This window comes from Pleurodeles waltl, chromosome 7, assembly GCF_031143425.1.
Source record: "Pleurodeles waltl isolate 20211129_DDA chromosome 7, aPleWal1.hap1.20221129, whole genome shotgun sequence".
In the NCBI taxonomy this organism is placed as follows: domain Eukaryota; kingdom Metazoa; phylum Chordata; class Amphibia; order Caudata; family Salamandridae; genus Pleurodeles; species Pleurodeles waltl.
The window spans coordinates 446,756,408-446,783,665 of NC_090446.1; the positions used below are offsets into that span (position 1 = coordinate 446,756,408).

The 27,258-nt window shown below is 47.4% G+C and overlaps 1 protein-coding gene across 4 annotated transcripts in view; it reads right to left on the bottom strand.

The window, feature by feature from the left end:
• The window catches only part of LOC138304159 (calcium-binding protein 5), a 332,696-nt gene extending 307,960 nt beyond the window's left edge, over window positions 1-24,736 (bottom strand). Inside the window, exons 1-2 of one of the 4 annotated variants that reach the window (XM_069243975.1) lie at window positions 24,540-24,736; window positions 24,398-24,439 (exon numbers count right to left, since the gene is read on the bottom strand). In XM_069243975.1, coding sequence (XP_069100076.1) covers window positions 24,398-24,439; window positions 24,540-24,596 — 99 coding nt within the window. In that variant the 5' untranslated portion in view covers window positions 24,597-24,736. Of the gene's footprint in view, window positions 1-24,299; window positions 24,440-24,539 lie in introns of those variants that run through there. The other 3 variants (XM_069243974.1, XM_069243976.1, XM_069243977.1) reach the window with 3 other exon arrangements.
• Window positions 24,737-27,258: the final 2,522 nt, after the last annotated feature.

Consider the following 27,258-nt stretch of genomic DNA (forward strand, 5'->3'; position numbering starts at 1 on the left):
CTACGCAGAGAGACGGAAGGCTTTTTTAAGGTTAATATAGGCTCAGCATTATTATCAACGGTTTGGGATTCCTTTAAGGCGGTAACACGAGGGGAAATTAAGAGTATTTCATGCTATAAACGTAAAGCGTTTAGTGACGAACTTAAAAGGCTAGAGCAGGAAATGCTAACAAAAAGTGAGAAGCTGGTTGGCAACGATGAAGAGACCCAGGGAGCTAGGAAGAGCAGGGCTGGCCGAGCTAAGAATACGATTGGCAAATATTTTACAGGCACGAACGGTTAAGAGATGGGAGGTTAGCAAACTTAAACACTTTGAATATGGGGAGAGTTCAGGGAAACTGCTTGCTTGGAAAGCTAAATCAGATCAAGTTAGGGGCCATGTTAAGGAAATAGTGGCGGGAGATACTGGCACAAAACTATCCCGTAGGGAGGATATTGAACAAGGGTTTCAGGATTTTTTTATATCTCTGTATTCGGAGCACCTGGAGGTGCGAGAAGAATCAGTGGAGGACTGGCTAGCTCAGGATGTGCTACCGGAAATCTCGCAGCAGACACAGGAATTTCTTAATGGCCCTATTACGGTTGAGGAAGTGAGGGCGGCTCTAGCAGCTAGGGGTAAAGAAGAGAAAGCCCCGGGCCCTGATGGCATCCCGGTGGAGCTGTATAAAGTATTAGGCGATGTTATTACTCCAATTTTGGTCGAGCTATTTGGTAAGATTTTTTCTAATGAGATAGGAATGCCTGTTTCATGGAATGATGCAGTGATTTCATTGATTTTGAAACCCGGGAAAAATCAGACTAATTGCTCTTCTTATAGACCTATCTCATTATTGAATAGTGATTATAAAATGTTTACCAAAATAGTGGCAGACAGACTAAGCAGAGTAGCAAATAGTTTAATACATTCTGACCAGAAGGGCTTCTCGAAAGGGAGATATTTGCACGAGCTGACATATGAATTAGTCGGGCCATAGATATGGCAGTATCCTTTGATTCCCCTTTAGGGATTATCACGGTTGACGCCGCGAAAGCCTTCGATCAGGTAAATTGGGCTTATTTGAAACTCTTGTTAAAAAAAGCTAAGTTGGGAAACAATCTCTGTGGGGTAATAAATCAGATATACACGGCCCCTACAGCTAGAATATTAGTGAATGGGAATCTTACTGGCCCTATAGCTATAGCAAGGGGCACCAGACAGGGCTGTCCGTTATCTCCTGTACTCTTTAACTTATATATGGAGCCATTTGCGAGGAAGAACAGGATGATTTCTCCCTTCTGTTGTCAGGGCTGGGAGAGGAAACTCGCTTTGTATGCAGACGATCTTCTGGTGTACACAGATAATCTAGTAACTGCTTTCTCTGAGATTCTCAAGCTGGCTGAGGAGTTCGGTAAGGTGTCTGGTTATCAAGTGAATGTGGAAAAAATAGAAATTATGGCTTGGAATATGGAGTATGAATCTGTTTACTGTAAAAAGGAAATTAGATATTTGGGAATTCTGATACCTCAAAATATTAGTCAACTAGCTGAGAGGAACCAGTTAAAATTGTTGTTGGAATGTAAGAGTTTACTACAAAGCTGGATTCACCTTCCCTTAACGATTATCGGAAGAGTTAACTTGGTAAAAATGTCTATTCTTCCAAAGTGGAATTTTTTGTTTTCTACTTCCCCACTCCCAATGCAGAAAATATACATAGAAAAAATGCAGCGCCTCATAAGTGACTTCATTTGGAGTTCGAAAGGTGTTAGAATTTCTCTGAAGAAGTTACGTCGGTGTAAGGATAAGGGCGGGTTGGCTTTACCAGAGCTGCAATATTATGCATGGGCCTTCCTTTTGAAAAACTTTAGAACATTGTCTCTTGCCTCAGACTCGACGACTACGGGTTTAATGTTTAAGATAATGGCTTCTAATATCAAAAGCGCTTCAACCAATTTTATGTTTAAATTCGGGGACCCCAAATTTTTCTAAAAGATAAAACTGAAAATTATGCAGGGGCTGGCAGAAAGCTGGTACCACATTAGACAATCTGCAAAACTTACCTATTATAATGCCGATGCACCTATTTGGGACTCCCCGGGAACCCCGGAATGCTTTCAAGATATTTTAGCGCTACTGATAAAACAAGCAGGATTAGAGCACTGGGGAGATTTGTTTTTGGAGGGGGTTCCTCTTCCTTGGGAAGTATTGCAGTTAAAGACGGGTGGTTCCTTGTCTAAGTGGAAATTTTTACAGATAAAAAAATGGGCTCAGGGGGTTAAGGAAGGTGTTGGTATGTCCAATCCATTGAGTGAGATCACTCCGAGCCCACTGGGAGGCTCCCACGAAGTGTCTGCTTGGTACTGGGGGATACTAGAAGGGGTGGATGGCGAATTTGTACTTCCCAGTGATTTGTGGAGGAATTTTTTTTCAGAAGAGGAAGTTAAGAGGTGGTGGGAAGAGTCACTAAAAATGCTTTTTTGTATTGTGAAACCGGCCACTCTTAGGAAAAATCATTATTTCACGATACATAGAGTTTATATTTCCCCTGAGAAATTATCTAAAATGAAAGGAGGGCAGGAGGCAAGATGCCCAAAGTGTGGGTTAACCAAGCAACTGATATTCATATGTTTTGGGAATGTTCTGATATTCAACATTTTTGGGAAGGAGTATGTGAAACAATTTCGAGTATACTAGATCGAGAAATTGAAGCTTCTCTCCAGCTAATAATCTTTGGTCAGTATCAAGATCAGCAGGGACGGTCTGATCGAGACATAATTGTAGATAAGAAGCTTATATTTTACGCAATACTGTTGGGGAGGCGGGAAAAATGCAGAAAATGGGTTTCAAAGACCCCTCCAGGCCACTCAGAATGGCTTAGGGACCTTTTTTGCACTGCAGAATTGGATCAAATGACGGGGGTGGGGCAGGATGCGGTGGAACTTTTGGGCACCATTATTGGATTGGAAATCAGGACACTGAGGTATAGAATTTTTTTTGTTTAAGCATTACTGAATGAAAGTGTATTTCTGTTATTGGTCCAATGATTTTATATCTTGCTCTGAAATCCTCTTGGTACTGGGACAGTCTGAGGATTGTTTGAGAGGAAAGAGCAACCCCTGGCCAAGGAAAAACTCTCCTCGTCTTGGTTGAAAAGAAAAGGAGGTTTATATAAGGCCTAGGATGAATGAGCACAAAAAAAAAGAAAAAAAAAGAAAAAAAGAAAAAAAAGAAAATGAAAGTATGATCATTTAATATATGACTGTTGAATTCTACAAACACAATATAAATCTAAAAATATTGAACACATATTTGTTTTAATGTAACATGAATGCTTTTATCATTTTAAAATAACCTATTTTTACATCATATTTAATATACCAACTCTAAAACTGCCAACATTGATTAAATCAATTAGAAGTAATTTACTATTCTAAATCTGGCCCTACAAAACACTGGGGAAAATACATCTATTTTTTGTGAGGAGGGGTGTTGGGGGGAGGGGTAGGTTTAGTATTCTAACTCCAGTCCCACACATATTTGAGAAAAAGGTGTATACATTGGGGTAAAGAGGTCATATTTACTGGAGCTGAAGCCTGGCTGAAAATTATGCACTGCGCAGGGAGGAGTTCCTTGGGTTGCGCAAACACCACATAGCCATGACGTGGAGAGTACTACTGGAACAATTCAACTCTCAGGTGAGGATACTGCTGGATTTTGCAATAATCAGAGTTGTGCGCATTCTTATGCCGCCGTATTTGGTCATTCCCTTTTTAGCTAGCTCACAGTTATGGCCGGTTGTCCCTTAATACTCTGTATGGGATTTTATATATATATATATATATATATATATATATATATATATATATATATATATATATATATATATATATATATATATATATATATAACAGACTGTTGCCATTATGTTTAGCCTGAACAACTTTGTCTGATGCTGATCACTGGAACAATGTTTTCTTTATGTTTGTCGAAATGCAATAAAAAACGTTTTTTTTTAAATAAAAAAAAAAAGGGGGGGGTCATATTTACTTTTCTGACTCCAGTCCCACAAACATTGGCGAAGTATCTATATTTTGGGGGTGGTGGGGTCAGATTATTCTAACTGCAATCCTACAAACATAGTGCAGAGTGCATATATATTTGGAGGGTCAGATTAATATGTCTAACTCTGGTCTCAAAAACATTGGCAAAAGTACATATAATTGGGGCAGGTGAGTTGGAATCAGATTTACTATTCTGACTCTGGTCCCACAAATATTAGGTAAAGTGTGTATATTTTTTGGATGAGGTGCCAGATTTATTATTCTAACTTCAGTCCAGTGTGTGTGTGCGTGTGTTTGTTGGTGTATGTGTGTTTGTGTGTGTGAGCGCCTGTGTGTGTGCTTTGCCACTGTGTCATTTAAACGTCCACTCTGTCCTCAACCTGAGAAAGGCTGAAACGCGTTCTTTGTTGTTCACCAATTAAAATTCACTGCTGAACAAGCATCCCAAGGATATACATATATAACCTACTGGTGACAGGTGATAGGTAGTTATAGTATATATATATTCACTTAAAAAAACAAAGGCTACAGGGATGTTATAGATAAGTTCACATTTTACCCGTACAAAACTAGAGAAATTCAGCAATAATAGAAATATTTACAGTTATACTTAGGTTAAGGAATAATTCTTAGGTTAGTAAACTATAACTTGTGACCTAAAGTTACTTAATGCCACAAGTTATAGTTTCTTTAGATTAGTATAAGTTTCCTTGTGGGTACAATTCCTGCAGACCTTCTTTAAAATGGTTGGCATCTCAGACTTCAGTCACTCACAGATACAAAAGTGGTACCTATTTTATTTATGCGGATACTCTCTTAAGCTTACACAAACTTTGAAACAATGCCAGTAGGTCTGGCTCACTAATGAAAGTGCCTTTTGTGTCACTGATAGGTGTAGACACTCAATAAGTTACCATAAATGCACTCTGCCACTCATCTGTACATCCTTTCATTTACCCTCTGATACAACCCCAATTAACACACACACAAACTCAATAACATATGCAAGATAAATTAAAAGAATCCAGGTAGAGAAAAGAAATCATGCTGCCTCCTGAACAAAGTGGGTATATGTTTACAATAACAAAACTAAACATAGCAGCGGATGTCCGTCTTGCAAAGATACCATAAATAGCCTTTCATTATATTAAAGTTCAAGCAAAGCAGCATTTAGAACCAATGTGTTGGCCATCTTGGAGTGGTAAAATAATGATAAATTATGAACTAAACGACTGGCCAACCAGCTCTGATACCAAAGAGGACTCATTTTCAGGAAGATGTACACATGTGATCAGAAAATGCCATCATTAGCAGAGCAAAAAAGCCATTGACTGATGCAGATTAAACCATTACCAGATGCAGTTCACTGTCATGGATTGAAGCCAAGTGTAAATGACACTCATACAGACCAATAGCAGAACAGAATTGACCCAAAGGCTCTTTAGGTATCCATATGGATATAATTATATGTATGGTTGCTTGTATTATATAATAATTGTGTTTATTACAAGATCAGGGCAGGCATTTAAGAAGATATTCTACCAAGAATTATTATAGAGTGCAAATCTTCCCACTAGGGTTTGTCAGAGGCAGTAACCAAAACTAAACCCTTTTCCTACAAAGGTAACTTGACATTTGGTGTAACAAAATACCTATCTGTAGACTTACATACAGGGAAATAACAATCAACCCTTAAATGTTACTTTTAACATATGCTTTTCACAATCAATATGTCAAGCCTAATGTGTTTATCACAACTTTTCATAATAAAATGAACAGACCTGCGTCAACAAAAAAATTTCCTAATGAGCCAATCAGGCTTTAGTTGTGGCCTATCACCATAATGACCTGAGGCATCCTGTACTGGGCACAAGCGATCCCACAAGGCAGCCATTAAGCATACAGTCATAAAATTATGTTGTACACAAAATTACAGTTGCAAAGCAAAATAGTACCTCTCACAACAAGGCTTAGTAATAATCCTGGCAGTACAAATATTCTATACCCAAGGTTTGTCAGTGGGGGTATTCAACAATTTGTCACCATAATCAGTTTAAGCCTGTTGTACTGAGCATAAGCTTTCCACAAGGTAACCATTTGACATGTAGGCCCTCATTACAACCCTGGCGTTCGGTGTTAAAGCGGCGGTAACACCGCCAACAGGCCTGCGGAAAGAAAAATGGGATTACGACCACGGCGGAACCCGCCAACATAGACTGCCACCTTAACACTCTGACCGCCATGGCGGTAGCAACAAACACCGTGGCGGTCACCATCAACAGACAGTAAAGAAGACAATGTACCGCCCACGCTATCATGAGAGGTCAATCCGCCAGCTTTTCTGGGGCGGTACCAATGACATCAAAAGCATGGCGGAAAAAGTACATCGAATGGGAACCACTCACTTTCCAAAACTCCACGAAGAACCAGGATGCCATGGAGCCCGAATTGCAGATCCTCCCCATGTAGGTGTATCTTCTCATACACCATGAAGTAGAAAGAAGGCGGCGGCGACGACGGTGAGTACTGCACCTAGCACACAGGGGAGGGGGGGAGGGAAAAGAGAGTGACACACACACACGCAACACGCAACACCCTCACCCTCACCCACAAAACCATACACACTAACACAACCAAAAACATTACTGACACACCCCGTCACCCCCTGGAAGAACGCAAGGACAAAAGGAAATAAGTTTAACTAGTGATATATTGGAACATTCAGATATAGCATTAGATTTTCAAATAATCAGTAAATACAAAATATTACATTATGTACACAAGGCCGTACACTGTCCCTTGTAAATGTCCGTGGACCAGTGGTCCCAAAAAGTATGGGCAAAGCCCACACATGACACCTGCCTCAAAACGGAGAGAACACTGCAGGGGCATCAGGTCGAAAAAACACAGGCACCTCAGGGGAAGGGGAGGAGGGGACACCTCAGCCGGAAGATGGTACGATGCCACTGCTCCTCGAGGGGGCTCCATGCCCACTGCTTGGTCCTGGGGAGTGAAGGGGAGTGCAAAGCCACAGTCTCTCGAGTGGGTGGGTTGCCCACTGCCTGGTCCTGGGGAGTGCAAAGCCACAGTCTCTCAAGTGGGTGGGTTGCCCACTGTCTGGTCCTGGGGAGTGCAAAGCCGCAGTCTCTCAAGTGGGTGGGTTGTCCACTGGTTCTGGAGGGGGCTTTGTGCCCAGAGTTCTTCATCCTGCCAAGGATAGTGATAGTGGATGTATTTCTCCACTGGTTCTGGAGGGGGCTTTGTGCCCAGAGTTCTTCATCCTGCCAAGGATAGTGATAGTGGATGCATTTCTCCACTGGTTCTGGAGGGGCCTTTGTACCCAGAGTTCTTCATCCTGCCAAGGATAGTGACAGTGGATGTATTTCTCCACTGGTTCTGGAGGGAGCTTTGTGCCCAGAGTTCTTCATCCTGTCAAGGAAAGTGATAGTGGATGTACTTCTCCACTGATTCTGGAGGGGGCTTTGTGCCCAGAGTTCTTCATCCTGCCAAGGATAGTGATAGTGGATGCATGTCTCCACTGGTTCTGGATGGGGCTTTGTGCCCAGTGATGCTGCACCTGGGGTGTGGCAGTTAACATTCCCTCACCTGGGTGTCTGAGCCACGAGATGTACATGGAACAGGTAGCATGATACTCCATGGAGGCACAGCCACACTCCATCCTGCAGCGACTTAGACTGCAAACTGCTTGTACTGCCAGTGTTGGTGGTGGTGTCTCATGTGGTGTGTCCAGGACGTCACCTTCAGCCTTGGATGGCTGCCCACTGGGGATGCTGCTGATGTCCGATGTAGTGGCACCGGCTGGGCACGTGGCAGTGCAGATGGTGGTGCAGGTGGCGGCGGCTGCGGCGGAGATGCTGCCGGTACTGCCCGTGGTGCAGGTGTCTGTAGTGGTGGAGGGAGACACCAGACCATCCCCGGCAGCCTTGGATGGCTGATACTTGGGAAGGATGTTGCAGACTGAGGTTGTGGCAGCAGCGTGCAGGTGGTGGTGCAGGTGGCGGTTGTTGCAGCGGTGGTGCCCGTGGCACAGGTCGCTGGCATCTCTGGGGAAATGGTGGTCACCAGCCCCTCACCAGGAGGCTTCATGCCCTGAGGTGACTTGGCCTTTGTTTTGTGTCCCTTCCCCATCTTGCTAGTTGCTGCTGGGACCTTGGCACTGTCCTCTTTGGGTTCAGATGACGCCTTGCTGGGTGGGTGGTGCGACTTTCTCCTGCTGCATGCTGGCCCCTTCTTGACCTTGGCAGGTGGCGGAATCGGGTGGGCCTTCCCACCTGTAGGTGGCAAACTGCCAGTTCTGACGGGTGCCCCCTTCGATTACCCCAAACTTGCAGGGACCACAGCAGACGCAGATTTGGTGGCTGAGGAGCTGGCCTGGGATCTAGACATCCTGAACCTAGGGGAGGACGGGGGAGTGTAGGGAAGAGGTCAATATTAGCCAGGAAAAGTTTCTTTCACACACTGGGACGGGCAGATGGAGGGGGTGTGGGAGTGGAGGAAGAGGTAGTGGTTGTAGGAGGTGTATGTCTGCTGAGTTTGGGTGATGGTACATGGGCTAGTGGCTGTCATGAGGTGGATGGCTGTTGAGTGGGTGTGTGCCTGCGTTTGTGTACTTTGGTAGGAGGGCTCACAGACACACTGGGAGAGGACACAGGGGACATGTGAATAGTTGTGGGGGTGGTGATTGCTCGTGAGAGGTGTGTTGTGATGGGCGTGCTGGTGATGGAAGCAGTGGCTGATGATGTAGTGCATGCAGGTGTGAGTGGAGACGAGACTGGGAGGGAGGTGGAGGAAGTGGAGGAGGGGGACACAGTGGAGGAAGTGGATGTTGGTATGTATGCATGGGCATGGTGCTTGTGTGGGTGGCTGTGTGAGGATGTGTGGTGCTTATATTTTCCTGAGCTACTTTTGTGTGTTGATGTGTGTGCATGCTGGTCTGAAGGTGTGCTTGGGATAGGCTGAGGTAGAGGGATTGGGTCTGGGTAGTGGAAGATGTAGGGGGGAGGCTGAACACAGGGACAATGGCTGCCATCAGTGCTGAGGCCAGAGCCTGAAATGTTCTCTGTTGGGCCGCTACGTCAGAATGAATGCCCTCCAGGTATGCATTTGTTTATTGCAAATGCCTCTCGACACCCTGGATGGCATTCAGAATGGTTGACTGCCCAACAGTGAGGGATCTCAGGAGGTCAACAGCCTCCTCACTGAGGGCAGCAGGGCTGACTGGGGCAGGGCCTGAGGTGCCTGGGCCGAAGGAGATGCCCACCCTCCTGGGTGAGCGGGCATGGGAAACACGCTGAGGGACTAGTGGGAGGGAGGTGCTGGTAGAGGGGGTGGCGGCTCTACCTGTTGTTGGAGTGAGCACAGAGGTGTCCGCCACTGCCAAGGAGCTTCCATCAGAGAAGGAGTCGCTGTCACTGATATCCCCTCCTGTCCCCATCATGGCGCTCCCCTCGCCCTCCATCCCACTGGTGCCTTCATCCTCTGTGGATTCACCCTCATGGGCCATGTGGGATACAGCTCCCTCCGTCGCCGGTGCCTCTCCTCGTCTGCCAGATGATGCTAATGGACACAAGGACAAGGTGACAAAACAAAAATGGGGGGAGAGACAGAGGATACACATGGTCAATGCCAGCAACACCATTACTGTTGGCGGACACAACACACACTGAGCTGCCCGATGCACTAGGCCTTGCCCAACCACTCACTATGATAGTCACCAGCCTGTGGGCTACAATGCCTAACGCCAGCACCTGCACACCTGACACCCCCAGGACCCTGCACACTGGTAGTTGCCCAATAGTACCATTGGGGTGGGGGTGCTTCTGAGCCTGCAAACAAGGGACCTACCCTGGCATGATCGCCCTGGCCTAGGGGCACCCACAGCCACATCCCCCTCCCAGCCAGTTCCTAAAGTGCGCAAAGTCAGCGTAAAGAAACTGTACTCACCCCCTTGTGGCTGCTGTGATACCCTCAAGTGCCCATCCAACTCCGGATAGGCCACCGCCAGGATGCGGAACATCAGGGGGGACATGGTGCTGCGGGCACCCTTTCCACGTTGGGAGGCCGGCGTAGGTCCTCCCACCTCTTGCGGCAGTGGGTGCTCCGCCTGTGATAGACCCCCAGGGTCCGCACCTCCTTGGCGATGGCACACCAAATACCCTTTTTCTGGTGGGCGCTGACCTAGAGGGTTCACAGAGCGAAATACTTTACTTACTCACCCGTCCCAACCGTCATACTCATTGCCCAACAGTTCCCACCCGTGCCCTGACGCACATACACTCACCACCTCACATGCAGCCCTCAGGCCACCCCCCAACATGTGGGTTACATCCACAACACTCCAAACAGGCATTGCCCACGCATCATGCTCACAGTGTACTCACCTGTTTGTCTGGAGGACCGTAGAGTAGCGTGCACTGGGGAAGGACCCCCATCCACCAGTTTGTCCAACTCCTCCGCAGTGACGGCAGGGGCCCTTTCCCCAGACACATGAGCCATTGTCGCTTCCAGACACAGGTCACTGACTCACAATTTAACACACGGCTTCTGTAACATTAGTTCCGACACAGTTGTGCTATCTATGTGGTAAATGACCTTCTGCTCACCGTTCTCCTCTATAGGCTACAACCGCTGAGGCAGCATATGAGATGGCGGCATCCTCCAGTGTACAGACCTCTGGTGGACCTGTCGACAATGGAAGACAGACACATCATAATCACATATAGACTTGATCGTGCCACAATCCAAGAACTATGTGCCCAATTGGAGCCAGACCCAATGTCAGCTATCCGCCAGCCTACTGGTATCCCCCCTCTAGTGCAGGTCCTGTCAGTGCTCCATTTCCTGGCAAGTGGCTCCTTCCAAACTACAGTGGCCATCGCATCAGGGATGTCTCAGCCAATGTTCTCAAATGTGTTGAGCAGGGTGTTGTCTGCCCTGCTGAAACATATGCACAGCTACTTCGTGTTCCCCCAGGTGGAGGATTTGGTCACAGTGAAAGGTGACTTCTATGCCCTGGGACATATCCCCAACATCATTGGTGCCATTGATGGTACCCATGTAGCATTTGTCCCCCCCCAATAGAAATGAACAAGTGTACAGAAATAGAAAAGGCGAAATAGCAGCATCCCTTATGTGATGGGCCAACTCCAGAGGCACCGGGTGTGGCTAATAGGTGAGCCCAAGGTCCCCCCACAGAATGAATAGGTGTCTGGGTATGGGGTTGTCCCTTAGGGTTAGTGTTTGTCTCACAATTCTCCCTCGATATTTGCAGGTGACTCTGGTTACCCCAACCTGTCATGGCTACTGACCCCAGTGAGGAATCCCAGGACAAGGGCTGAGGAACGCTACAATAAGGCACATGGGAGAACTAGGCGGATTATTGAGAGGACATTCGGCCTCCTGAAAGCCAGATTCCGGCATTGAGACGCCAGGTGCCTTTTCTGCTGGAGGATAAGGCTGGTGATGGTCTTGTGGCAGCGGTGGAGCCTATGGACAGTGAGGAAGAGGAGGCAGAGGAAGAAGATGTTGACAACAGGACAATCATCATCCTTCTGTACTTCCAGTGGCACACAGGTAAGAGACTGTAACTCTTCACATATCAGTTTACTGTAGGACATTGTACATGGCAGCCTCTTAACCTCTGTCTATGGACACTGACTGTTCCCTTTGGATTTCCTTTTTTCAGATCTGTGTCCCTCATTCTGGCTCCTGCTATGTGTACTGCTGCCCACCAACTGTCATATATTGGTAGAATTCAAAGAACATAGACGTTGCAATGCTTTGAGAATGTTGTAAGAATACATCTTTCAAATCATTACGCTGACTCCAGTATGGGTTATATTTAAAAGGTGTTTATTTTTTGTGCTAAATAGGATGAGGGTACGGGCAAGGGGCTGGGGTGATGGTGGAGGAAGTTCCATGGTAGAGTCCAGTCTCTTGGTATCACAGGTGCACTGTCCAAGGGGGCATAGGAAGTGGAGCAATGGCAGTTGAAGGTGGACAGGGAAACAGAGTGGGACAGAAGAGTGACAATCAGGAGGGTCCTAGTTCCTGGCGGGGGTCTTGGCAATGTTCTCTGTCTTCTGCCTGGATCTGCAGGGGGTGGGGTGCTGGTGGCCTGTTGGTCCTGTGGCGGTGCCTCCTGTCCACTAGTGCCAGCAGAGGTGGAAGGCTGTTCCTCGGTTTGGCTAGTGTCAGGGGCCTTTTGTTGAGCCACTGCCTCCCTCATGGTCTTGCCCATATCAGCCAGCACCCCTGCTATGGTGACCAGGATGGTGTAGATTTTGGTGAGGGCATCCCTGATCCCCATGTACTATCCCTCCTGCAGCTGCTGGGTCTCCTGAAACTTGGCCAGTACCGTGCCCATGGTCTCCCGGTAAGGGTGGTATGCTCCCACGATGTTGGAGAGTGCCTCATGTAGGGTCGGTTCCCTGGGCCTGTCTTCCCCCTGTTGCACAGCAGTCCTCCCATTTTCCCTGTTGTCCTGTGCCTCTGTCCCCTGAACTGTGTGCCCGCTGCCACTGACCTCAGGTCCCTGATTGTCTTGGGTTTGTGGGGTTGCCTGGGGTCCCTGTAGTGGTGGACACACTGCTGAATCACGTCTCCTGGGGACAGTGGCATGGGCCTGCTGGGTGGGTGCTGTGCTGGTGTTTCCTGAGGGGGGAGGGTCTGTGGTGGGTTGGGACTGTGGCAGGGGAACCGACTGTCCAGAGGTCCCAGATGGGCCAGGCGGGTCATCGTCATCCAGGCATGCAGAGCTGCTGTCATCACTGTGGGCCTCTTCTGTGGGGGGACTGAATGTAGCAGACACCTCCTGTCCTGTTGGAATGCAAATGCATTGTTATGGTATCCGTGTGTGCCATCTTGTGCAATGAGTGTCTTTCCCTTATAGAATTGTGCTTTCCCTGTCGCATTGGCCGTGTGTGATTGCTGATTGTGAGGGGTGGGTGAGTCTCTCTAGTGTGCATGCTGTGATGATGGGTGTCCATGCAGGTCTGTGATGGGGTCTATGCATTGGTGGAGCATCCAGGGCTTGGTATTGGGATGTTTGGGTTGTGATAGTGGGGCATATGTGAGGTGGTGTAGTGATAGGGGGAGGATAGGGGTAGGAGTTAGTGACGGCATGCAGGTAGAGTGGGGGGATACAGTAGTAAAGATTTGACTTACCAGATTCCAGTCCTCCTGATACTCCTGCAAGGCCCTCAGGATGCATGATTGCCAAGACTTGCTCCTCCCATATTGTTAGTAGTGGGGGAGGAGGTGGGGGTCCACCGCCAGTCCTCTGTACAGCAAGCTAGTGTTTTGATACCATGGAACGCACCTTCCCCCGTAGGTCATTCCACCTCTTCCTGATGTCATCCCTGGTTCTTGGATGCTGTTCCACGGCGTTGACCCTGTCCACGATTCTCCGCCATAGCTCCATCTTCCTTGCAATGGATGTCTGCTCCACCTGTGACCCGAATAGCTGTGGTTCTACCCGGATAATTTCCTCCACCATGACCTTTAGCTCCTCCTCAGGAAACCTGGGGTGTCTTTGAGGTGCTATGATGTGGTGTGAGTGTTATGTGTGAGGTGATGTGTGGGGTGATATGTTGTGATGTATTATGTGATGTGCGTGGATGGTGTATGAGAGATGGTGTTCTGTGCCTCTGAGTGAAGGTGTGCTCCTTGCTTTTCTCTCTCTTCTTGTTCTGATTTTTTCGTTGAAAGGGTTGTGGGTGATGTTGGTGTGTGTTTTATAGTGGTGTGAGGGTGTGGTGTGTGTATGTGTATCAGGTGTGTGTATTTCGATTTGTCCAATGTGGTGTGGTTTTGTAAGTGTGTGTGCATTTTGAGTGCAGCGGTGTATACCGCCAATGGTTTACCGCGGTTGAAAGACTGCTGTGTTGATTTGTGGGTCGTGACACTGTGGGTGTGTTCCTGTTGGCGTGACAGTGTGGGTTTTGCAATCGCCAGTTTATCACTGACCTTTGGTGTGGCGGACTTGTGTGGGTGTCTGTGTTGTGGCAGTATTCTCTGTGTGGGTCATAATACAAGTGGCAGTTTACCACCACGGTCACGGTATGTTGGCACCCGTCAGCACGGCGGTAGGCGGCATTTACTACCAGGTTGTAAAGAGGGCCATAGTCATAAAAGTACAAATGTATGGGGGCGTGGCTTGGAGTGTCAAGATGGTGGTCGCACTCTAAGAGTGTTCCGGACCACTCCATCATCCTCTCCCATCCTCATGCCATCAGAGACCCAGTTTCTTGCCTACCATCTCCACTACTGCCCCTGAACTGGAACAGTGCATTATGCGGCTCCAGACACCACGAAGATCCTGTGTGGCAACCGGGCCCTGAAGGGCTCGTCCCCCCCAACAACATGGCAGCACCTGCATGAATAGGTCATTCATGCGCCTGGGCTGCGGAGTGCATGGCACCCTGAAGCGGTGCAGCCCCATCCTGCTTGGAGCGGCCACACTCAGACCCTTCTGACTGGGGGTCCTGGCAGCTTAGCTGGCCCCTGCAACATCCAGCAGCAACTACTGAGCCTTCTGACACCTCTGTCCAGAGCTGGTGCATTCCAGATGGCTGAACTGCGGGCCCCGTGCGGCTGGGCCCAGTAGCCAGAGGGCTCGCCACAGGACCCAGTGACGGGCTCGGCTTCCCCAGCAGAAACCCTGATAACTCCAGGTGAGCTGTGGGAGCCCCTACACCAACCTGCAGCCTGTGACTACCTGAGGGTGAACCCCATCCTACTTCTAGGCTCTTACCTCCTCTGTCCGGAATTCGCTCCCGGGTCCCTGGTGTAGGAAAGTACCATCTTGCCTGGCATGTTACCCCCATATTTCACTGTATATATGTTGTTTTAGTGTATGTGTCACTGGGACCCTGCCAGCCAGGGCCCCAGTGCTCATAAGTGTGCCCTGTATGTGTTCCCTGTGTGATGACTAACTGTCTCACTGAGGCTCTGCTAACCAGAACCTCAGTGGTTATGCTCTCTCTGCTCTCCAAATTGTCACAAACAGGCTAGTGACCAATTTCACCAATTCACATTGGCATACTGGAACACCCTTATAATTCCCTAGTATATGGTCCTGAGGTACCCAGGGTATTGGGGTTCCAGGAGATCCCTATGGGCTGCAGCATTTCTTTTGCCACCCATAGGGAGCTCTGACAATTCTTACACAGGCCTGCCACTGCAGCCTGAGTGAAATAACGTCCACGTTATTTCACAGCCATTTACCACTCCACTTAAGAAACTTATAAGTCACCTATATGTCTAACCTTCACCTGGTGAAGGTTGGGTGCTAAGTTACTTAGTGTGTGGGCACCCTGGCACTAGCCAAGGTGCCTCCACATTGTTCAGGGCAAATTCCCCGGACTTTGTGAGTGCGGGGACACCATTACACGCGTGCACTGTACATAGGTCACTACCTATGTACAGCGTCACAATGGTAACTCCGAACATGGCCATGTAACATGTCTAAGATCATGGAATTGTCACCCCAATGCCATTCTGGCATTGGGGAGACAATTCCATGATCCCCAGAGTCTCTAGCACAGACCCGGGTACTGCCAAACTACCTTTCCCGGGGTTTCACTGCAGCTGCTGCCAACCCCTCAGACAGGTCTCTGCCCTCCTGGGGTCCAGCCAGGCTTGGCCCAGGAAGGCAGAACAAAGGACTTCCTCAGAGAGAGGGTGTTACACCCTCTCCCTTTGGAAAAAGGTGTCAGGGCTGGGGAGGAGTAACCTACCCCAGCCTCTGGAAATGCTTTGATGGGCACAGATGGTGCCCATCTCTGCATAAGCCAGTCTACACCGGTTCAGGGATCCCCCAGCCCTGCTCTGGCGTGAAACTGGACAAAGGAAAGGGGAGTGACTACTCCCCTGACCTGCACCTCCCAGGGGAGGTGCCCAGAGCTCCTCCAGTGTGCTCCAGACCGCTGCCATCTTGGAAACAGAGGGGCTGCTGGCACACTGGACTGCTCTGAGTGGCCAGTGCCAGCAGGTGACGTCAGAGACTCCTTCTGATAGGCTCTTACCTGTGTTGCTAGCCTATCCTCCTTCCTAGGTAGCCAAACCTCCTTTTCTGGCTATTTAGGGTCTCTGCTTTGGGGAATTCTTTAGATAACGAATGCAAGAGCTCAACAGAGTTCCTCTGCATCTCTCTCGACCGCTGACTGCTCAGGACGCCTGCAAAACCGCAACAAAGTAGCAAAGACGACTACTGCAACCTTGTATCGCTGATCCTGTGGGACATCCATCCTCCAAAGGGGAAGTTTCTAGCCCTCTTCGTTCTTGCAGAATCCACAGCTTCTACCATCCGGTGACAGCTTCTTTGCACCCTCAACTGGCATTTCCTGGGCATCTGCCCACTCTTGACTTTGTCGCGACTCTTGGACTTGGTCCCCTTGTTCCACAGGTACTCTCATCTAGAAATCCACTTTGGTTGCATTGCTGGTGTTTGTCTTCCTTGCAGAATTCCCCTATCACGACTTCTGTGCTCTCTAGGGAATATAGGTGCACTTTACACCTACTTTTCAGGGTCTTGGGGTGGGCTATTTTTCTAACCCTCACTGTTTTATTACAGTCCCAGCGACCCTCTACAAGCTCACATAGGTTTGGGGTCCATTCGTGGTTCGCATTCCACTTTTGGGGTATATGGTTTGTGTTGCCCCTATACCTATGTGCTCCTATTGCAATCTACTGTAACTTTACATTGCTTGCATTACTTCCTTTTGCTATTACTGCATATTTTTGGTATTGTGTACATATATCTTGCGTATATTTGGCATCCTCATACTGAGGGTACTCACTGAGATACTTTTGGCATATTGTCATAAAAATTAAGTACCTTTATTTTTAGTATATCTGTGTATTGTGTTTTCTTATGATATTGTGCATATGACACCAGTGGTATTGTAGGAGCTTTGCATGTCTCCTAGTTCAGCCTAAGCTGCTCTGCTATAGCTACCTTCTATCAGCCTAAGCTGCTAGAAACACCTCTTCTACACTAATAAGGGATAACTGGACCTGGTACAGAGTGTAAGTACCCCTTGATACCCACTACAAGCCAGGCCAGCCTCCTACACCTGGCTTTCGACAGTCTCTCCCAGCAGCCCTATCTCTGAAGAAAGTGTGGGGCTTGGTTCTGTGCTCCATCATGCTGAATGGGAAGTTTCTATATTGGCTGGCCTCCGGAGCACTAGTGAACAGGATCATACCCAAAATAGTGGACTACCTCAGTGTTGCCCATCACACTCTCCCCAACATAGCCCATGCATTCACACTCTACTAAGGTCATCTATATGCGGCGCCCCACCTAGCAGACCCTGGTCCTGCCTCTCAGTTCCTCAATGACGTGCCTCTTGCTCGGTTGTCCCACTCTGAGACTCAGATGCTTGATGAGTCCCTCACAGCAGAAGAGGTTGGGCAGCCATTTTTGAGGTGGCCTCCAGAAAGACCCCTTGTCCTGATTCCCCGTGGAGTACTATGCAAAGTTTTGGAAAACCTGACTCCAGGACTTCTTGCCCTTTATGAAGAAGCGACACGGAAGGGCGCCTTTTCATCAGAAATACATACAGCCATTATAATAGAAATCCCGAAGACGCAGCCCCCTTGGACCTCCTGCCCTGACTATCATCCATTTTTCCTCATTAATTGGGAGGTCAAGATATATTCCACACTCCTGGCCACCCATTTCAAGCGAGTCCTTTCAACACTCATACACTCAGATCAATGATGCTTCATGCTGGCCCCTAGCACACAGCATTGCCTTTGGTGCTTCCACATAGCCCTGGCCCATCTCCACCAACTCCCACCCAAATTGGCCTTACTCCTTATAGATTTGATTTGGTGAACTGGGCCTATTTGGAGTGTTTTGAGCTACAAGCTGAAATTGGGCCCCATTTTCGTAAGCTCACCGGGCAATTTCCACTAATCCCACCAGTTGAGTGTAGGTGAATGGAGTGCTCTCTGATGCATTTCCTATTGGCAGAGGAACCCGGCAGTGTTGCCCCATATCTCCCCTCCTTTTCACACTGGTGATCAAACCATTGGCGCATTTTCTCCAATGTGATGGCCTGGTCCGTGGATGGCACTGCAATGAAAGGCATGAGGACCACATAAAGTTATATGTCAACAATGACCTCCTTTACCTGGCAGATCCTGCAGTAAGTGTACCCACCTCCCTTCAAATCCTCCACCTTTTTGGGGCAGGTTTGGGTCTTCCAGTGAATCCAGCCAAGCCAGTATCGGTGCCTTTTGCCTCAGGGTGAGACTGCTTCAATTGGCAAGATGTCATTCCCATATGCTGCCTCAGCTTTTGCTACTTGGGTACCTGGGTGGTGCTTCACCAGGTGCTCACTTGGTCCATTAATCTTGGACCCCTGACTTGGAGGGCCAAAGAGGATCTTGAAAAATGGCAGTCCCTCCCACTGAATGTGATGGGCCGCATAGCCCTATACAAAATAATGGTTTTGCTGAGATTCCTTTGTGTCTTTCAGAACCTCCTGACACCCAAACAGCGGACTTGGTTCCAAACTCTGGATAGAACAGCAACCTCCTTTCTCCAGCATAAGTCTGGGTCTCGCCTGGCCCTGGGTCATTTTCAAAGCCCCCCATTTGATGGAGGCTTGGGGATGACCAACCTTTAACTATATTACCTTGCCTCCCAACTGCTGGTGGTTAACAACTGGTTTACAAGGGGCATGGTCTGACCTTGCTTACCAGCTGAAGGTAATGACCCAAATGTTTCCTGGGATCATGGCGCTGCTATATGGTACCCCGATCCCTGCTGTTATTCCCGCAGTGACCAGAGTGGTCTTCCTTGCCTGGAGGGCTGCCCTCCACCACACCCACTGGGATAAAAGATTCACACAGCAGACATCCCTTTGGCATGCTACCTGCTTATGGGAGGAGGCAGCGCTGGGAGGATTTGGGAAGTGGGAACTCATAGGTATAGAGTTGCTAGGCAACGTGTGGTCTGGTAACCACATAGTTCCTTCCAGGACCTTCAAAGCACAAACACTCTCAGGTCCACACAATTTTATAAATATCTACAGCTATGACATGCACTCCGCACACATGTGCCCAAGGATGCTCCCCTCCCCAAGTTTAGCCCGCTAGAGGCCAAGCTGCTCATGGGTGCGTTGGGCAAAAGAGCTATTCCCCAAATATATTGCACAATAATAATGAACTCCTTGGGCACACTGGACCACCTCTGGTCTCACTGGGAGGGTTGGCTGGGTCCCCCTGATGACACTGACTGCTGGGATGCACTGATGGCATCTAGGGTGATCACCATTTCCTCTAGGTTACGTCTCATTCAAACCTATTATTGTCACTGTGCCTATTTTACCCTGGCCCAGCTACACCGGGTGCATCTCCTCCATGAACCTACCTGTCCTCGCTGTACTTATGCCCCTGTTAATTTTTTCCACATGGTGTGGTCATGACCTAATGTCCAAGAGTACTGGACCACTGCGGTAGCAGAACTGACCTAAGTGTTGAAATGAGATGTGGATTTCTTGTCACTGATGATTTTGCCCAGGATTCTGGAGGCTCGAGGGCCGACCGGGCATTCCTGGAGACTGCGCTCATGGCGGCCAAGTGAGACATAGCAGCTAGCTGAAAAAATGCAGCCCCTCCCACCCTGTTGTGGTGAAGCCGTGGGGAGACTGGTGCATGCAATAAGAAGGGCATGTATATGAAGCCTGAGGTTGTCCACTGAACCTCTGTTGAGTGTGGGGGAAATGGTTGAGACAGTTTGATTAAACATGTGACCAACTGTATTTTTACCACCTGTGACCCATTGTGTTTTTACCACAGATTATGATATTGTCCTATTCATTTGACTTGTGTCTTCGTGTCCTGCTAGGCCCGATGTTGTTGTACTATCTGAGTGTTGTGATGTGCACTTTTGTGTGAACAATTCAATATAATTGTATATCCAAAAAAAGTACAAATGTATACAAATGTACAGTTGGCAAAGCAAAATACTACCTCTCCTATGAGAGCCTTATAATGAATATTGTAGTGCATGTCTTCTATCTCCACAGTTTGTCCAGAAAGATCACTAACACCAAGGCCCCTGCTTACTATAGTAATTTATGAAATTCCATTTAACAAAGTACCTGCCTACATAACAATCTATCTTTAAGAATCTATTGTGCTTAATGCATGCTTTTCACAATATGTAGGTTAGGCCGACTGGGTGTGTTATAACGTTTCAAAATAAACAGATGAAACCTATGACATCTGGCATGCTTTTCCAATCCACTGATGAAGGCATTACCCTTTAACATTGGCCTTACAGTTGATTTCTATGGTAATCTGTGAGAATGCATGCAACAAAATAAATATCTGTAGACTTTTATGCACAGAAATATCAATCAACCCTTAACTGTTTACTGACTTTGACATATGCTTTTCACAATAAATACATAAGGCCTAGATCAGGCCTATTGCAATGATCATTGGCTTGTCATCATAACCAACTCAGACCTGCTGCATGAAGTATAAACGTTTCTGCAAGCCAAAAAGGGCAACACATGCAGTCTTTTTAGTGAAAGCACATACATTTGGCCCAATTAAATCCTTTATTCAGGGGGGGCAATATCTGGGTGGTGCCAATACCCCCTCTCATTAAAACTCTGAAAGCTCATTTTTGTTGATCACTTAAGGCCAAGGGACAGTTGCACTGTCAAGCTAAATTTAATGTAAATTAATCTGCTTGCTTGTCATCTGTGTTGACAGAGAAAAGCACCGTAAATTATCTTGTTATATAGATCATGTTAAAAGCATTACAATGCCATGTGTGTGTCCCTGAAAATTAAAGCTCAGGAAGCTGGATAAATAAACAAAATGATCACAGCTTTGTGGAGTCGAAATGATGGTTTTGTGGAAGCACACAACTTCTTCCCAATCTAAACATGTAATCCCGACTCCCAAAATGGAAGTGGAGCCAAAGCCAAGCTCCTAGTTATTCTCACATAATTGTCTGGCGACCGGAGCGCTCTCAGGCCAGACTACAAAAATGAACCCCCCACCAGACCCCAATGTACCTTGTTAACAGTTTAAGAGCTTTGTCCTGTAGATATTCTCTATTGCTCTCCCTTAACAGATATTCCCGAATGTTCCACACCATCTATAAAAGCCACCAAACGTGTGTGATATTGTTCTCAATCACAGGTTGGATGGACTGAAAAGACCCACGGCATCAATATTACGCCCCTCAACCATATAGTTGAAACAGAAATATGTTCATGCTATTTTGAAATTTATTATAAAATCGGAGGTTATGTTACCAGCTCCGTCATCTGATAGCATGTATGGGAGGTGCTTACTGCTGTCCCACTGTCTCTGCACCGGGATATTTGTGAGGAGTAAACACAGACGACACAATAACCAGTGGCCGTGCACCTGCAGCAATTACGTCACCGCACTCGGAGCCCGCGAAGAGCAGTTGGTGAGAGAAACACGAAGCCCACTAACCCTTCCATTTGCAATGCTAAGGTCGAGAGCAGGCTGGAATGTTCAGAGATCTCGGGAGGTTTTGATGGCAAGAAGTAGGGGAAGTCACTGAAAGAGAATGGTTTGACGGGCGCTACGGGTGAGACGACAGATAACAAGAAAAAGAATAACGGGCAGTAAATAAAGAGGAAGGATGGCAGGCTTGGTCCAGGGGCGGGCAAGCCGCTGAAGTGTAAAAGAAACAGTGGGGCAAGAGAAACGCTAAAGGGGCCTAAGCAAGACAGAAACTGAAATTGTGAAGTTGAGGTTACTGAGTAATATGTTAAAATGGGAGGTGAGCACTGTTTAGGAGTAGAGAATGGGCGACTTGGTATTTGTTAGAAGATTGCAAGGACACGTTAGTTTGTGCAGCAGGATGGTATTTTGCGTCCCCCCACCCTGTTCTTGAATAAAGCAGACTTTTTACAATTACTAAGGATGCTGGAGTGATATTCCTCCATTTGTTCCATGCACCACTCTCTGTAAGAGTACTTCAAACAGCCCAACGTGTGTTAGTTACTCTGTGTCCTACTCTCTTGGATGTCAATGCCCTACAAATAGCACATTACACGTGTTCCTATTTTCTACAATTTATATGCTGGTGTGTGTAGAAACAACAAGTGTTCCCTGTCCCCGCAGCACGTGTTCCCTGTCCACTACACCCATTTCTGCCAGTGTAAGTTATAAACAGCCTAGCATATAGGCCCTCCTTGTGTCTCAGCCCCTTTCTGTAACTATCTTTTGTAAACAATCTAGCATCTGTCACGCGTCTCCTACACCATTTGAGGTCCACAAAGAGCTGAGCATGTGCTCCCTGTCTCCTACACCCATTTCTTTCCATGTATTGTAAACCTTCCAGAATGTTTGACCTCTTTCCCAAATCCATTTATGTCACGGTGTATGTTAAACAGTCCACCATGATGTGTTCCGTGGCTTTTATGCCACTGTCTGCTGGTTAATGCTGTCATCTTGGTTACATGTACAAAGTTCACGCCAATCCGAGGCTGCTACGAAGTGACAAGTTTAACCATGGTGGTAAGTGCTGTCGTTAAGGCTCGATGAGAGCAGAACCGTTTTATTGCATATGAGCAGTGGCGTAGCTTCAGGAGGTGTGTTTGGAGTGCCACACCCCCAAATAAATGCATTTTTGGCTTGGTAGTTAGGTCTGGGGCCCTGAGTCTGGTCTGCTATGTCTATATCAGTTTTTCTTGTCTGGTTCAAGAATAAAGGCAACATCAGTGTCATCTGATGTAAAACAGGAGAGCGAGAGAGGGTGACAGATATTTATATCCTATAAGAAGTTAAACTAGATAACCTGAAATCAAAACTGGCTTCCCTACTTGTGCAAACCGTTTGATCCTTGGCAAACAATTTATTTCACAGACTCCTTTTATTTTATTATCACATAAGAGTACTTTTAAAAACTTGACTTAGGATGTGCACTGCACAAGCAACTCCTATGTTTGATTTAATAATCTATAATGTTGCTTCATCTGTAATAAGAAAATAGGGCACATCTAGGGTTTACGTGACTACTGGCTTGCCTCTTAGTTCTCTAAAGCCATTGTTGTTTGTGGGTAGGGACGAGCTCATGGCTTGGCTTGTACCGGGACTCTTACATCTAAAACCAGACCTTTGGCTCAGCTCTGGCTCAGCTTGTCCTGTTAATTGGCTGGCGCACCCACCTATCTTTGTGACTCAAGCTTAGTACATAGGGCCATCAGTCTATTGATTAAATGATTTGTAAAAGGTGAGAACTGTAAACATGGAGCTCTGCCTACATACATAGACCTGACTACTCTACCATCAAGGCTTCTTGTAGCAGAGACAAGAGAGAACTATAGTGAAAATACATTTAAAATAGACCATCCCATGGCAAAGACTCTACACAGTTCTGTTGTATGTGACCATAGTCATGATTTCCCAGGGAGAAACACTATGCCCAGGTGTGACAGGTGGGGACATAGCTTCAGTGGGAGTGTTTTGGGTGTGACCCACCCCAAATGCATTCTCAGCTTGGTAGCTGGGTCTGGGCGCCCTGAGTTGGGTCTGTTACTTCAGTGTCAGTTTTCCTCATCATTCTCAATTCCCTAGAAGCTTTTACATAATTCATTTTTTGAAGTGGAAACTTAAAATATACATAGTGAGAAGTTTACCAAAAATGTAGTAAACCTGCACCCATATAAGTATTCTTTGGATGGGTGCACAATCACCAAGCATTCATCCCATCACGAAAAGGTGATGGGATGAATGTTTCCAAATAGTCTAACCAGTGGCCATCAGTCTGGGTAGCAGTCCAAACTATTGTTTTGAGCTCACTGAACCACTATAGAGGCCCACCTCGTCCAAATCATTTCTGACCCTGCTCCTCACTTGAACATTCCATCCAGAATGTTGGCAGTTTTACCCCTTCCACCTGCAGCCTAACACTATTTTAGTTGGGAAATTTGAGACCCTCATTACCCAACACCGCCCACCACCCCCAAACAAAAAAAAAAAGACCCGGCCCCTCCCCCCCCCCAAAAAAAAATCTAATTGACTGAGCTATTTCTCTGCATATGACCGTGTCTCAGTCGACACCAAAGGAGGGAGCAAAACACAAACTAGAGCGAATGATTTAATGGCCAACTCAAAGTGCCTGTTTTCAGAGCGTTTAGTTCTCTGCACTTTTAGTTTGGGGATGAGGAGGGAAGGGGGCAAAGTGGCGCATGAATAAATTGATACGAAAGGGGACAGATATGGTACCTTCCTAGCTTAATCCCAACCACGGCAGGCGACACAGGGATGCTATCTGAGCCTGTTGCAGGTGTTGCGTATACATAGGGTATTCTAAGAGCAGTTACCTCCAGAAGGGCCCTGAAACTCCTGCGAGTGGCACGTGGCGTCTAAAGAATAAAAAACAAACAAACGCATAAATAAACTGGCAAATACAGCTCTTAGTTGCAAGATGGAGCGCTGTGGAAAGGAAACGGAAAGTAGACTTACCTGGGAGCGGCACTCGGGGTTGCTGTGGGGGTGTCCAGCCGTACCCAGGTTGCCCATCGGTGCCTTTCCCGAAGCCCTCTGCTCCCTGGGCGCTCAGCCGCAGCGTTTCATGCCATCCTCTCCTGGGCACTGAGGGCAAGGAATCGCCTTGCAGGATTTAGTCCCTTGGGTCAGGGTGGGGATGAGAGGGATTTACGGGTCTGGAATTCGGCCACTTGGAATGAATAACGGCGAAAGAAATGAGAGCGAGACATTCGTTTATGATCAAGGCAGGCGGATTAATTTTAACGCTTTGATCTTGGAAGCTGTTCTTCATCTGACCAAAGGAGAGGTCACGGAATGAATGATTTGGGGCAGTCAGTGATGAGACACATCTGGCTTAGCATCTGTTTCAGGATTGGACTGGGACATAAAAAAGTCCCGGGCACCAAAATAAATGAGGCCCCGTTAGTAACCAGATAGCTAATAAAAACAAGCATATGCAAAGCAAGGGGTCTCGCGTTTGCTCGAGTTAGAGCTATTAGCATTGTAAATTCCTAACTGGACTTTTCTTGCCATATAAATTGAAAATGAAAAGTAAAACAGTTGAGATAAGCAGGCCGATTCAAATAACCACCGCCGCCATGAGTATGAGCGCAAAGGAGAGACACAAAAGGAAAAAAGTTTGCTCGCAGTCAAACATATCAGCAAACGTGTGTAATCCATGTAACAGGGTCGATGGCCAAGGCGGAAACAAACTTGCCCCAAGGAGCGACAAACGTAAAGCATTTACTAATGATAACAAAGGATTATTGAAAGGCAAGCCCATGAACGAGTGATAGTGTTAGGCGTGCGGTAGATGTGGTTAAATGCCCAGAGATACATTACAGCAGGCCAGAGCGTTTGCGCGCTCGACCTAAAGAGGCCCATATTTACAAATCAGGCCAGTTTTGAACTTGTAAAGCTATGCTTTATGTGCATTTCCTACGTTATGGGACAGTGCATGCATTTGTGCTTGTAGCAGGCAATGTTTGTGCTAACAGGGAATTCAACAGTAACAAGCATTGTTACTTTACAAGACCTATAGGCTTTGTTTTGCCATGTTGTACACCAATGTGGCTCCTGTTCACCATGGCTAAACGTTAGTGGTGTGAAATGTTAGAGTGGAGTGGTGGAGTAGAGTGTTGTAGATTGGATTTGTCTGAATGTTGTAGAGTGGAGTAGGAGGATTAGAGTGTCGTAGAGTTGAGTAGAGGGGAATAGAATTCAGTTGCAGAGAGTGCTGTTGAGTAGAGTGGGGTGTAATGGCGGGAATCAGTTAGAGTGGGTTGGCGTAGTGGGGTATATTGGATTGGATTAGAATGGGGTGGATTAGATTGGGTGGCTTGAGTGGAGTAGTGTGGATTGTGTGGAGTGGATTGGATTGGAGTGGGGTGGATTGAAATGGGATGAGGTGGATGGGATTGGGATGGATTTGACTGGGGTGAATTGGATTGGATTGGGTGGGTGGTCTGGATTGAAGTGATAGGGCTGGGGTGGGTTGGGTTTGATTGGCTTGGAGTGGGGTGGAGTAGATTGGATTGTGGTGGGGTAGACTGGATTGAGGTGGAGTGGATTGGAGTGGGGTGGATTGCATGGAGGTGGGGTGGATTGGAGTGTGGTGGGGTGGATGGATTAGATTGAGTGGGGATAGGGTGTGGTGGATTGAGTTGGGTGGATTGTGTTGGAGTGGGGTGGATGGGATTGGGGTAGGCTAAATGGATTGGACTGGAGTAAAGTGCACTTAACTGGGATGAGGTGGGCTGGACTGGGATAGAGTGTGGTGAGCTGAAGTGGAGTCAGGTGGATTGGAGTGGATAGAAATGGTGTGGGGTGGACTGGATTGGGGTGGGCTGGAGTGGGTGTATCGGAGTGGAATGGAGTGGAGTGAGGTGGATTGGACTGAGTGGGGTAGATTAGGTTGTGATGGAGTGGATTGGATTGAGTGTGGTGGATTGAATAGGGATGGACTGGATGAGGGTGGGGTGGATTAGATTGGATTGGAGTGGAGTGGATTGGACTGGAGTGGGGTGGATTGGTTTGGTGTGGGGTGCATTGATTGGAGAGTGGTGTACTGGATTGAAGTGGGGTAGATTAAGGTGGTTTAGAGTGGGTGGATTTTACTGGAGTAGGGTTGGTTGACGTGGGCTAGATTGGACTGAGTGGGGTGGATTAAAGTGGATTGTATTGGAGTGGGCTGGATTGTAAGGATTTAGGTGGATTAAGGTAGCAATGGACTTGACTGGAGTTGGGTAGATTGGATTGGAGTGGGGTGTGATGAACTGGAGTAGGGCGGATCAGACTTCAGTGGGGTGGATTGTGCTGGAGCAGGGTGGAATGGACTGAACTGGGGTGTGGTGGGTTGGGGTGAGATGTATTGGATTGGAGTTGGGTAGATTGGACTGGGCTGGATTGGGGTAGATTGTATTGGTGTAGAGGGTTTGATTGGAATGGATTGGTGTGGGGTGGACTGGGTTGTATTGGGGTGAATTGGATAGAGTGGGTTGGATTGGGGTGAGATGAGGTGAGGTGGATTGGATTGGAGTGGGGCAGATTGTTTTGGATTGGAGTGGGTTGTTTGACATTGTATTGTGGCAGGTTGGAGTGGGGCAGGTTGTTTTGGATTAAAGTGGAACATATTGGAGTAGGGCAGGTTGAAATGGATTGGAGCAGGGCAGGTTATTTTGCATTGAAGTGGGGC